The sequence below is a fragment of the Furipterus horrens genome, unplaced genomic scaffold (genome assembly GCF_987537825.1).
Source record: "Furipterus horrens unplaced genomic scaffold, mFurHor1.1.pri manual_scaffold_15, whole genome shotgun sequence".
NCBI classification, from domain to species: domain Eukaryota; kingdom Metazoa; phylum Chordata; class Mammalia; order Chiroptera; family Furipteridae; genus Furipterus; species Furipterus horrens.
The window spans coordinates 22,724,571-22,738,271 of record NW_028327185.1 but is presented as its reverse complement, the minus strand read 5'-3'; the positions used below and the strand labels follow the sequence as shown (position 1 = coordinate 22,738,271).

The 13,701-nt window shown below is 43.5% G+C and overlaps 1 protein-coding gene across 1 annotated transcript in view; it reads left to right on the top strand.

Annotated features, from left to right (window-relative positions):
* HEATR1 (HEAT repeat containing 1) overlaps positions 1-13,701 on the top strand; it is a 46,217-nt gene that overhangs the window by 24,679 nt on the left and 7,837 nt on the right. Inside the window, exons 23-34 of the mRNA XM_090263347.1 lie at positions 1,435-1,677; positions 1,958-2,089; positions 2,912-3,015; positions 3,174-3,317; positions 4,320-4,438; positions 4,547-4,668; positions 6,093-6,221; positions 7,611-7,841; positions 9,391-9,517; positions 10,839-10,999; positions 13,349-13,395; positions 13,498-13,621. Coding sequence (XP_090119473.1) covers positions 1,435-1,677; positions 1,958-2,089; positions 2,912-3,015; positions 3,174-3,317; positions 4,320-4,438; positions 4,547-4,668; positions 6,093-6,221; positions 7,611-7,841; positions 9,391-9,517; positions 10,839-10,999; positions 13,349-13,395; positions 13,498-13,621 — 1,683 coding nt within the window. The remainder of the gene's footprint in view (positions 1-1,434; positions 1,678-1,957; positions 2,090-2,911; positions 3,016-3,173; positions 3,318-4,319; positions 4,439-4,546; positions 4,669-6,092; positions 6,222-7,610; positions 7,842-9,390; positions 9,518-10,838; positions 11,000-13,348; positions 13,396-13,497; positions 13,622-13,701) is intronic.

Here is a 13,701-nt window from a genome sequence, read left to right as displayed (position 1 = left end):
CAGGCCCCCCCGCTAGGTGAGTGCTCAAGGAACCCAGCTGGATCAGTGCACCGGCTGGCGTTGTTGTGAGAGGCTTCACCGAGGTTTTTTGACTTTCAGTGCGTTTGCCCATTTCATGTTGGGTCATCTGTGGGCGCACCTGCCCACACTGTGCTGAATGTTCAGCAGTTTTTGACCAAAAATGACATGACTCCCATGTCCCACTGTCCCTATTTACCCGATCTCGCCCCGAGCTACTTTTTTTTTGTTACCCTGGATAAAAGAAAGTCCTCACAGGGAAACGCTTTGCCGATGTGGAAGAGGTGAAACAAACGCAGAGGCACTAAAATGTGTCAGAACTGATGAGTTCAAAACTGTTTTGGGCAGTGGACAGAGCGTCTCGATAGGTGTGTTACATCCAATGGAGAGAGCTTGAAGGTGACTGAAGTTGGAACATATTAAAATAAATACACAAGTTTTAAAAAATAAATTTTTTTTTTGTAGGGGTCCCCCCTCATAAAACTGAGCATTTGAAAACCATTTGCTCACTTTTTAAATATATGTGGTTGTATACTTTTCAGGGGGTTGGAACATATAGCTTTCATTACGTTGTCATGGGAACCTGTAGTCCAAAAGAGAGAGGTTATGAGAGCTTAGTTCATGTAGCAAGTGTGCTGGTTGCAGAGGAAAATGTCCAAATGGCTGTGCGCTTCATCAGTCTCGGACTGACCGCAGCATGGAGATTTACTAACACGGATACAACTGGGTACAAACCATTTGATTGAATTTTCCTGGTAGGAGCAAACAGATGGCATTTATCAGCTCTGTGTCATCCCTGGTCTAGTTTAATAAGTGACCATCTTGTTCCCTGAAGGATTGAATAGTAAATAACTTAGGCTCTGCGGGTCATACAGCCGCTGGCGGCTGCTGAGCTCTGCCTTGTGTGGCGGTAGCAGCAGGGACAGTAGGTAAACAGACAGGCCTGGCTTTGTGTCAGAAGCCAGATTTACAAAACAGACGGTCCTCTAGCTCTGGCCCACAAGCCATATTTGGCTGGCACCTGGTTTAGTTATTAAAAACTTCACATACTGATTATATCAAGTTGGAAACTTTGTTTGGGAGAGTGCAGTGTTTAGAGAAAGCTAAAATTTATTTTTATAGTCCAACCCTTCTGTTTAGTTTGTTTTTCCTGGTTTCAAAAGGTCTCAGGACACTCACAGATTTCACCACTCATCTCTGAAGGGTTTAGAGCTTTTGACTGTTATAGACAAAGCCACCAGAAAGGACCTTAGTGCTTGATTGGATTAATCATGTCCAAGAGGTCGTCATTATTGGAGTTTTTCTCTGGGCTAAGCTCCCAGTCTTCCAACACGATCTCTTTCGAGGTCTTTTGTTAGGGCAAGCAAAAACATGTCAGTATAATAACTATTTATGAATAAATTCTGCACACTTCAGATGGTGCTTTCTCAGTTACTGCCTGTGATTGAACAACTGTTGGAAAAGACCCAGAAGGAGCCCACAGCTGTCCTGAAAGATGAGGCCACTGTTTTGCATCTCACTCTGGGGAAATATAATGAATATTCAGCTTCTCTTTTACATAAGGACCCAAAGAGTCTGGATGTATTTATAAAAGCCATGCATACAACAAAGGAACTTTTTGCAGGAATGCCAACTGTTCAGATTTCAGCCCTCGAAAAGGTCAGTGACTTCTTTCAGAAACTGAGGCACTTTCAAGCTTTAAAAAAACGTGTAATGTTTTACTTGGATAAGATGAAGTAGACTGGACATGTTTTAAAGGAATTTGATTTATTTGACCCATTTTGCAAGACTGAATGATGCACATGGATTGTTAAGAAGTATTGCATTTTAACTGACAAAATTGAGGACAGTTTTACATTGTGAGAGAATGATATAAAGATTGTCTTTGGAAATCAAGTTTGTTCATTGAGCTAAATAGCCTTTTTTCTACCTCCTTTAGATTACAAAGCCATTTTTTGCAGCTATATCAGATGAAAAAGTTCAGCAGAAGCTTTTGCACATGTTGTTTGACTTATTAGTGAACTGTAAAAATACCCATTGTGCTCAGACTATTAGCAGTGTTTTTAAAGGGGTAAGTTGCAAATGGTTTATAATTTATTTATTAATGTTTGTTCTCTTCCAAGTAGCACCACGTTTAACCGTCCTCCATTGTGCAATGCTTTTAGAAAGTCAAATGTAACCATTACAAAACCACAGAAGCTTTGGTCATAGGGAAGTGCTAAATCAAAATAAGAAGTCTTCATCAATATGTTTAGTGTATGAACTATTTGTGGCTTTAACCAGGTTGGGCATGTGTGTTAGTTTGTAATTTACTCATGTTAGGGGATCTGCCTGGTTTGTGCAGGGGTCGGAATGCGTGGTGGCCTGGTGTTCACCTGGTCCCAGCTTGTTGTGCCTGACTTCAGGAGTTGTCAGATGACACATGTGTGTGACAGCCTGCTCGTTGGATGGAACGTGCACCGAAACCTAGCTGTACATCAGAACAGCCACCTCGTTATTCTGTTTTGTTGTTTTGTAGGAAAACACATTCATAGTAGGATAAGAATATGGTGGAGTCTTAATATCCAGATTCAATAGTTCTCAGAGTTTTAACATTATTCACTTAGATTTCTCAGATAAATTAAGGGAAACAAATGTAGGCACAGAGCAATATGTATTATATGCTCCCATTTTTTATCTTTAAATCTTTATCCAGCTATCCATATATGGAAAATTTCCAAATGAATACGTAAGTAGTTCTCAGTGGTGTTGGTCTTTGGCGATTGGCCTGGGCTCTAGAGTCGTAGGGAGGCATAAAGTGAACAGACATTTTCATGGCCTCTTTTAATCAGCATTCACTGCTCTAATTTTATCCCATGAGTTACATCACCAACATTTTTTCTTTATATTTCAGATTTCCGTTAATGCTGAACAAGTCAGACTAGAACTAGAGCCACCAGATAAAACAAAGTCCTTGGGCACAATTCAGCAGACACGGAGGCAGAAGATGCAGCAGAAGTAAGCTGTGCTTGCAGGGAGAGCCTCCTGCTCCTGGGTCGAATGTTACCAAATTGTTGATATTTTCCATACCAATCAGTTTGACATAATCAGGTGTATTTTTTTCTTAGCACTGATAGTAATTGTTTTTCTAAGTTGTTGTCGTGTCTGTTTCCCAGAAAATCACAAGACCTAGAATCTGTTCAGGAAGTTGGAAGTTCTTACTGGCAAAGAGTAACCCTCATCCTAGAATTACTGCAGCACAAAAAGAAGCTCAAAAACCCACAGGTGCTGATACCAACACTTTTCAACCTGCTGTCAAGGTAATGACCATGCCTTTGGCCTTGGGAGAGAAGGGGATTCAAATTCCGCCTCATCTTATTTTATTACTTAACATTCTCTTTTCTTGCTTCGCTTTTCTGTAAAATTAAGAACTATCATTGAAAGCATAAACCAATGGTTTTAGATACCATTGCCAGTGCCCCTAAGTTTCATCCTGTGCTGTGTAGTGAATAACCACTCACTCACCTTACAGCCTGCTTTCCTTCTTAACTCTGATTTATTTATTTTCAGTTTTTATCTATTTATTTTATTATTTATTGGAGTGACATTGGCTAATAAGATCATAGAGGCTTCAAGTGTACATTTCTGTGATACATGACCTGTTTATTGTATTGTGTGCCCACCACCCAAAGTCAAATCATCCTATGTCACCATGTATTTGGCCCCCATTTCTATCGTCCCTCCCTCTGGTAACCGCCATACTATTGTCTATGTCTGTGATTTTCAGTTTTATATCCCACATGTGAGTGAAATCATATGGTTGTTAGGTTTTTCTGACTGACTTATTTCTGTTAGCATAATATTCTCAGGGTCCATCCATGTTGTTGAAAATGGCAATATTTCATCTTCTTATAGCTTCTTAGCTTTCAACACCATGTTCCTGGAGCAGCGGTACTTGTATTTAAAGACACGGCATGACTGACACCCCTCTGTTTTTTGGGTGTAAATTATTAAATAGATTACACATAGCACATGCCATTGAGTCGTGGATGTGTTCTTTCATCTGAAAAGCAAAGTAATTCTAAGATTCCAAACAGGCTGGCGGAGAGCGCAGTGGGGAGGAGAGGTAATCCGACATGAGTACCTGCCCGTATGAGGAAGAAGTTAGAGGTAGAAATTTTCTATCTTGTGTACACACTGTATGTTTAATGCCGGTATTTTAGCCGTTCCTTATTTAATGCGTGTTCTGGACATCGATCATCAGTACATCACTGACATGGTACAACTTGCACATCCCGTCCTTTCTCTTCCGGGTCCTGCAGGTGCTTAGAACCTTTGCCCCCAGAGCAGGGAAACATGGAGTACACCAAACAGTTAATTCTCAGCTGTTTGCTCAACATCTGCCAAAAACTTTCTCCAGATGGCGGGAGAATACCAAAAGGTATGTGTGTGCTCTGGTGCCTTGTTGGAGGAGAAGGGTGGGAGAGTGGTCCACTTCGGGTAGAACTGTGCCTGTCACCTAGAGATTGTTACCTTCTTACCACTGTAGACGTTCTGGATGAGGAGAAGTTCAATGTGGAGTTGATCGTTCAGTGCATCCGCGTTTCAGAGATGCCTCAGACTCATCACCACGCCCTTTTACTTCTGGGGACTGTGGCCGGAATATTTCCTGTAAGTACGGTGATGACGGACTTCAGCAGGTACTTAGGTGTTTCTGCCTCCTGTGAGCATGCACGGGTGTTCACGGGTGTGAGTTCAGTGGACTTGGGGATCTAACAGTGCTGGTGGGCGTTCAGCCCTGCCTCTTACCAGCTGAGACAGATTTCGCTAAGCTTCGGCTCCTCTCTGTAAAGTGGGAGCAGTAGTAACCTTCTTCTCAGGGTGACTGTGAGGACACGGCTGGGCAATTCAGCACTTAGCGCAGTGCCTGGCCTTGTAACGCTCCGGGGAGTGGGAGGGTTAGTGTTGCTGGAAAAATTACTCTCCCTGTCAGTCCTCAGACAGCTTCCAACCAGTGACTCAGTTAAAGAAATCATGTCCCTGATAGAAGTCCATCACTTAATTTTAGGGAGATTGAAACTACTTTCATATTGGAGATTTATGTCAGCGGTCCTCACCCTGGGGCTCTCTGAGCGTGAGGGGTCTTTTGATCTACGAAAATCATGAGCGAGGTTTTCATGTATGGGATTTTTTTTCTTTGAAAGAAAGTCAGTAGTTCTCAAAAGGGTTGATAATCTAGAAATGGTTAAGAATCGTTGATATTTTTTCCTTTGTTTTTATTGAAATATAGTTTATGTGCCATAAAATTCGCCCATTTAAAGCGTACAGTTCAGGGGTTTGACTCTGTTCACAAAGTCATATCACCATCATAACCCACCAGCTCCAGCGCAGTTCCATCTCCCATTAGAACCCCTGTTCTCTCACCACCCTTGTCTGTAAATGGAATCATACAACATGTGGCCGTTCTTGTGTCTGACTTCTTTCTCTAAGCATAGTGCTTGCAAGGTTCATCTGTGTTGAAGCTTAAATCACAGTATTCCCTTTTATGGCTGGATAGTATTTCATTTACGTGTAGACTGCACTTTGATTATATGTTTGTCAGTTGAAGGGCACTTAAGTTCCCACTTTTCGGCTGTTACAGTAAAATGATGCTGCTGTGGACATTTGTAAACGAGGTTTTGTGTGAACATGTTTTCAGTTCTGTTTGGAATGGAATTGCTGGGTCATCTGCTTACTTTCACTTTCTGAGAAACTTCCAGACTATTTTCCAAAGCAGCTACACCGTTTTGCACCCACCAGCAGCAGGGTGGGAGGGTTCTGACTTCCTGCACCCTCGCTGCTGCGTGTTACTGTCTGTCTGTCTCATTGCAGTCATCCTAGTGCGTGAGGCCGTGTCTGTGGGTCTGCATTTCCCTAGTGACTGATGATGTTGAGCATCTTTTCTTGTGCTTATCGACTGTGCATCTTTGGGGAAATCTTCGCAGGTCCTTTGCCCATTTTAAAACTGGGCTATTTCTCTTATTGATGAGTTATAATGAATCATTGATATTTGATGTTTTAAAATAGAAAATGTTGAAAGATGTCTTTTCTTTCAGGATAAAGTTCTACACAATATTATGTCCATTTTTACATTTATGGGCGCCAACGTCATGCGTTTAGATGATACTTACAGTTTCCAAGTTATTAACAAGACAGTGAAAATGGTTATTCCAGCACTTGTTCAGGTGAGCTGTCTTTATGTCTTCATTAGTATTATTTTTAAGTTTTTACATAGTATGAAATTTGAATAGTAGTAAATGAATGACATTTAAAAACCTTTCTGAAATGTTCACCTATTTTGTGCCTCTTAAATTTTAGATGGTGAAGCTAAGAAGTAACTTGGAAATAATATCTTTTCCAAGAATATAAATAAACATGCATTCCGCAAGGGTATAACTACGAAAGTGTCTTGAGATTATTCTGACACAGTGAATATAAACATACTATATATTTCAGGACTTTGCATCATTTTGATAATACCCTTGTGTAGGTCAATGAGGATAAGAAGTTTTAGAGCTACAGTGGCAAAGTTGGTAATATGCAAGTCAACAAACATTTCCCAAGCACTCTCTTAAGAGCTAAGTACTCAAAGAAACGAGCAGGGCACAGGCTCTGCCAGTAAGGAGTGGGCGGTTTGAAACTAAAAAGTGGCCTCGAAGATGAAAGAGGTCGGTCATCTACTTGAGTTTTCTGTTTATCTCCATTGTTGTTGGCCTTGTTATCGATGGACCTTTCCAGGGATAGCCGTATTCAGCACTGTCTCCTTTTAATCTTAATATTAGATTGATACTCTCTCTGTCTGACACGTTGGCAAGTTAGGATACGTGACTATAAAAAGAGAAACATAGCATTGCCTTGCTATTGTATATGCCGGCAGAATAGATGAGTGCTGGAGAGTCCAGAATAGGAGCCCCATGTCCCAGGGCTCCGTAGGAAGGAGGGTGAAGTGGGAGGCAGAAAGGTCAGGCGTGCCCAGTGACGCGGCAGAGCCATCGGTGGCATGAGCAGCGGCACAGTCTGGGCATGTGCTCAGGGTGCAGAGCCTGGAATGTAGGTGACTGGCGGGGAGCAGAGTGGAGACGTTTGTTGTTCTGCTCTTGCACAGCTCTGCTTTGAACACCAATACCAGAGTAGGAGGGATTGAACTTGATTCTGAAAGAAGCCATTGGACTTGCTGTGCTCATCACTGTTCTCAGTTGTACCCATTCTTCTTGAGCACAACATCAGTCCTGCTAGAGTTTGCAGCTTCTCAGATGGCCAGAGAGCAGACGTGTTCTCAGGGCCTGCATTTGGCCGTCTGCCACCTAATGCTTCCTGTTGTTCTCTTTTCACACCCGTGTCTTGTTGCTGATGCCGCTCCTTGGGGGCAGGGCTCCCATCCAGCACCTCCCCTCAGGGCCAGAGAGTGCCTGGGACATAACTGCACTCAAGGCTCTTCACTGGTGGTCTTTGATTATGCAAATTCTTTTGATAACTTTGGGCTTGTAGGAAGGCCTTGTCCTAGCCACTTAACGCTTGTTTTGGGGGGTGGGGGTTACATGTTCCTACATGATGACCCACTTGCCACTCTGCAGTCTGATGGTGGAGACTCTGGAGAAGTCACGAGAAACGTGGAAGATGTCGCGGTGAAAATCATGAACGTGTTTGTGGATGCGCTGCCCCACGTGCCAGAGCACAGGCGCCTGCCCGTCCTGGTTCAGCTCGTTGACACCCTCGGCGCAGAAAGGTTCCTCTGGGTTCTCCTTGCCTTACTTTTTGAACAGTACGTCACTAAAACAGTGCTGGCGGCTGCCTACGGCGAAAAGGTCAGACTATAGGGTGTGGGTAAGAGAGAAAGATGATGTTTCCCACAGATTTTGTGACATTTTCCATTTTAAATGGGGCTGATATAATGGTTAATGTGCATTATAACAGTGCTTGCTCAGAATCGCTTTTAAAGGTGGTGGTGTCATTCTTCAAAATTCCTCAGTAGCAGTAGACATCTCCTGAGGGTGGTTTGCCTTTTCTTTTTTTTTTTTTTAAGTATATTTTATTGATTATATTGTTACAATAGTTCCAATTTTTTCCCCTTTGCTCCCTTCCGCCAGCACCCCCCTTCCCCAACAATCCCCTCCCCAAGTCCATGCCCATGGGTCGTACACATAAGCTCTCCTGCCTCACCCTTTCATGTATTATTCTTTTTTTTTAAATAATTAATTAATTAGTTAAATATTTTAACTAATTATGTAGGTCCTCCGGGAGGTGGAGGGCCACCAGGAACACCCATCATGCCTAGTCCAGCAGATTCAACCAACTCGGGAGACAACATGTATACTTAAATGAATGCAGTACCTCCTGGGCCTAACAGGCCTAATTTTCCAATGGGCCCTGGTTCAGATGGACCCATGGGTGGATTAGGAGGAATGGAGTCACATCACATGAATGGCTCTTTAGGCTCAGGAGATATAGACAGTATTTCCAAGAATTCTCCCAATAATATGAGCCTGAGTAATCAACCGGGCACTCCAAGGGATGATAGCGAAATGGGGGGAGATTTCTTAAATCCTTTTCAGAGTGAGAGTGGTCCCCACAAGACTTGCAACCAGAAGAGCAATGGGCAGCAGCAGCTCGCCCCAGGCTGACCCCGTGAACCTGTCTCCAAGGCCCCTTTACTCTGGCTTTGCAGTGAGCCACAGCAGCCCCGCCTAGGCTCATTGCTTTCCCATAGCATTTCTGGAAAGCCAGGGCAGCCACGCCTCGTCTCTCTCCTGTTGCTTCTTCTGTCTTAAGTCCTTCCTTGTTTCACTGTCCCCAGCTTTAATAAAAGTACTGTCAAAATAAAAAAAATTAAAAAAAAGAAGGTTTGCCTTTTCTAAGAAGCAGGTCTGGTGTCCTGCTGGGTGGTTCTGCTTTAAGCCAGACAGAGTGCAGCTGTAAAGCCATTGAACTGTGTTTTGTGAAAGTGGCTTTGAAGGCATTTCAGGGGGCAGGGAGGCATGTCAGATCATTGAAATCAGTGAGACACAGGTTATTGTGTGAGGATCCCTGCTGGGATGGACGAGGATAGAACTGGGAGGGAGGACTGTGTTTAGATGACTTCACAGACCTCGACCCATGCTGTGCAGAGCAGTCTGTTCAGTTCTGCCGGAGATCAGTGGGCAGATTATCCTGGCCTTGTGCCCACGTAATTCTCATCAATTGGCTTTTTATGTAAGGAGCTTGGTAGTGCATTCTTCTGGTGACACTTGTGACTTAAGGAACATGTCAGTGACTTTGTGTGCTAAGAAATATTTTAAGACATTTCCTTTATCTGTACTTATTAATTGACAAATTTGATAGGTTTGGTTTTATTACCTATGTCTCTTCTCTATACAGGATGCTATTTTAGAAGCGGACACTGAATTTTGGATTTCAGTTTGTTGTGAATTTAGTGTCCAGCATCAGATACGGAGCTTGATGAACATCCTCCAGTACTTGACAAAGCTGCCAGAGGAGAAAGAAGGTGAGCCTGAACGCGGAGTTGTCACTGCCGAGCCTGAAGGCTCGGGAGATGCAGAGACCCGCGGGTGACCCTTAGAACCCAGACAGCACCTTGAGGAGGAATTTTTAAAGTGAGTTAATAACTTTTCATTTGGGTATACGAATGTGTACCTTCTCAAATCTTTACGGAAAGAAAGGGTAAGTAGGATTTCTGCTGGCCATTCCTCACGCATTGGCGTCTGGAGCTCCGTGCCCTTGTGCTGACGTGTTGGCTGGGGCGTGTTCCAAGTGTCTAGGATGAATTAGGGTAAACTGATAGCAGGTTACCGGGGCCTTATTAGCTGTATCTTAGCATCCCATTAAAATTATCTGCGAAGACGTTTACAAGAAGAAAAGCAAGTAGCTACCACAGTAGTGTTAACTACAGATAAGAACTTCCCTGTGTATAGGAGCCTCAGAGGAAATCTGCAGCACCAGCGACATTGGCTGGTGTGTTGCATGTTCTTAATTCTGTGCCCTTCAGAGCAGAACAGCAAGGTGCTTTAGAAAGTCCAAGGACTCTGTGGGGCCTGTTCTGTGTGGCCGGCTGTTGGCCTCGTCTTCCCCTCTTGGCCAGGCAGTGATTTCCTCATCTTACGGGCGACTGAGGGACAGACAGATTGGAAGGTGCCGAGAGCTGTGTGTGGTAACATGCTAAGAAGTCTTCATTTTGAGTCACTCTGGGACAGTGGTTTTCAGTAGCCCACCCTGGACCCCAACCACTGCACCCCAACCCTTTTTTTTTTTTAATCATCACCCCAGGATATGTTTATTGATTTAAGAGAGAGAGGAAGGGGTCGGGGGAGGCAGAGACAGAAACATTGGTTTCCTCCTGTATGCACCCCGACTGGGGTCGAACTCACAACTTTTTGGTGTATGGGCCGATTCTCCAACCCATTGGGCCACCCAGCCAGGACCCAGCCCTTTAATATTAGAGCCATTTGAACATGGAATTCTATAAAGTGTTAGGACATCTTCAGCTTTTTAGAATTAAATGTTAAAGACTTCAATCTGTTGTGGATCACCAAGTAAATGCCTCTGAGGCTTTGGAAATTGAGTATGCCAACAAGTAAAGACTCCTTTTATAATATTTTTGTCTTCCATTTGCTTGTCTCAGTTGCCCTGGTTTTTTGTTTATTTCTCTTGGTAATTATATTCATATCTTCACTAATTTAGAAGAGGGAAAACTGGGTGTAATAGATTAACAAATAGCTTTCTGGAAATTGTATCGCATTTCTCTATATCGGCAGTAAAGATTCAGGTCAGAGGTGACTATGGTCACTTGTTTTGTTGCTCTCTTTCAGAAACTGTTCCCAAAGCTGTGTCTAATAAGAGCGACTCACAAGAGGAAATGCTGCAGGTTTTTAACGTAGACACTCACACCAGCAAGCAGCTGCGGCACTTCAAGTTTTTGTCAGTGTCCTTTATGTCTCAGCTCCTGGCTTCCAGTCATTTTATCAGAAAGGTGATGTGTTCTTTAAATATGTTGGTGATATTATGATTTTGCTTTTTCTAAAGGAACAGTGCTTTAAGCTAGTAAAAAGAGCTTGGCAAATGTCATGTAAACATGAGGCCTGCCTTTAAAGATAATAGGAAAAATAGTACAACACACCATGAAAACCCATTTGGCATGATCTGCTAAGGCTTTACTTACATAAACCTTATGACTCAGTAACTGTGTCCTCAAGTGGTAGATACCCAGCGGAAGGGTATGACCGTGCACCAGGCGATGTCTAGGAATGTTCCAGAACAGGCAACACCGAGTACATCAACAATGGAGTGATGAAGTATCATAAAGGGACATACGTAGGTGACCTCAGTGACATGCCACCTGATAACCCTTATAAACATAATATTGAGGGAAAGAAGGCAAACACAAAACAGTGCATCCTATGATTGTAGTTCAAAAACAGCAAGACAAATCTGGTTTTGGAAGTAAGGATAGTGTTTGTGTTTGGGGGGGGGGAGGTCATGATGGGGTCAAGTACAGGAGGGATCTAAGGCCCTGTGGTATGCTGCTCTTTACCTGAAATAGTGGACTTGTGCACTGTTAAGTTTGTATGTTAATCGCCAAACAATGAGCGAAAGCAGGAGCCAGAAAGAAAATGAGGCCATAAGGAAGCAGTGTGAGAGGAAGAAGGCTCGTGGCCAGGATGCAGAGCAGTTTCACAGCGGACATCGGTATTATGCGTCTGCTGTCATTGCCTGAGCACATCCAGAGGGGAACCGTGGGCGCTGAGACAGTCACAGAGAAGCCGTTCTGGGAACCCAGTGCCTGCTCGTGACTTTGGAAGAACAGTCCTCTGAGCTCTTCACCGTGGGTGGACTCCTTGCCCACAGAGAACTGTCAGCACCTGTAGTTTCATCACACTTCACAGTGGGAGTCAGCGGTGCCTGGCCACATCTGGGACAAGGGTCTCCTCTGTTACTGTTTCATTTGGCAAAAGAAAAGAAGTGTAAGAATCAGAAAAGATTTTAAAAACTCATGGAACTAATAGTGCGGTGAGCTTGCTTGATGGGGGTCAGTGTAGACACTGCTCTTTCAGGCAAGCTTGCCAGGGACAGTGGTCAGGAGGGTCAGTGGGACTGAACGTGAGCCTGGGCACACCTGTCTTCATGTACGAAATGTATGTGGTATCACAGAGCAGTGGGAGAGAGACCTGTCAGAAAGCCATAGCTGGCACAGTTTATTATCCACGTGGGAAAAAGACGAATCTCACACTTAAAAAAAGGACAGTTTTATGCAGATTTAAAACTTCAGCATAAAAAAGAATATTTAGAACTTTGAGTAGAAAATTGGGGAATATCACTGTGACCCAGGGAACGGAGAAGAACTTCTTAAAAACTTCAACTCAACAAAAAGGCACCATAAACAAAACAACTAAGAAGATTGCTGTGTACAAATCCAAAAGCATCCGTTTCCAAAAGCACTTACTGAGGAGGAATCATCACACCAGGCCAGTAAAGACATGAAAAAGCCCCCTTTCTGGTAAGAAGGCCAGTGTAGGTTAAATGGGATGCCGCTTTGAGGTCCTGTCCATAGCAGGAGGTGGCAAGGCTGTGGGGAAACAGGCGTTCCTGTGCACAGGGCTGGGTGCTGGGAGTCATGAAAGCGTGGCCGGGTCCACATGGAAGGTGCTCAGCTCCTTTTCTCAGGTGTATGTGCTGCAAAGCCTTGTCCAGACACTCAAGGAGATAAGAATGCTCTTACTAGCATTGTGACTGAGAGAAAAAAAATGGACATAAACTGAATGTCTGCCGACAGAGCTGAGTGAATGAGTAGCTGTGGCGTAGACAGAGGATACTGTGTGAGTTAAAACGCGTGAGCAAGAACAGCGTTAAGTCACATGGTAGGTGTCAGAAACCCGCTGTTACAGAGAGGCCTGTTGCTGGCACCAGATTCAGGTTTGTGGGGAGAAAGGGATTCAGGAGCGGTCCACAGGGGGCCGCAGCTGTATCCATAAATAGGTCATCTAAACATTAGGAGCTAAAGAAGGGTCGGCATCTCATAATTAGTAGGTATCAGTAAATGAGTATTGCTTGCTTGCTGTGTTCTTCTGAATCTTTATAGTACTTTACAGCTATTACAAATATCTATAGAATATAATTATATTAATGAGATGTAATTAAAGTAAGGGAAATAGAGTTACTACAGTATGGCGAGGAGATCTGAACCTGATTAACTTGTAATGTCAGAAAACAGGTGCTGTGGGAGGTTTGAATGGAAGTCTTCGATGTTTCATTGCGCCTGCTTCAGGTGATTTTTCGTTATCAGCCTCCGTGCTGTTCTAATGACGCCTTCTTTAAAAATTAGGTAGTCGAAAGTGGTGGCCCCCAAGTTTTAAAAGGCCTGGAACAGAGGTATGCTACTTTTTCCTTTTCAGTTTGTATTTGGAAATAATTTCAAACTTTCGTCAAGAAGCTGGAAGAATAGCGCGCTCTCAGGAGTCTGCTGTGTTTCAGGTTGCTGGAAGCGGTCCTCGGCTACATTAATGCTGTTGCACAGTCCGTGGAGAAAAACGCAGACAAGCTCACTGCAAAGTTCTGGCGAGCTCTGCTTAGTAAAGCTTATGACATGTTAGACAAGGTAGGTTTCATTTCCTCCCATCTTGGTGCCATTTTTGTGTCATTGTGAAATGATTTAACATAGTTGTACTTTAAGAATAA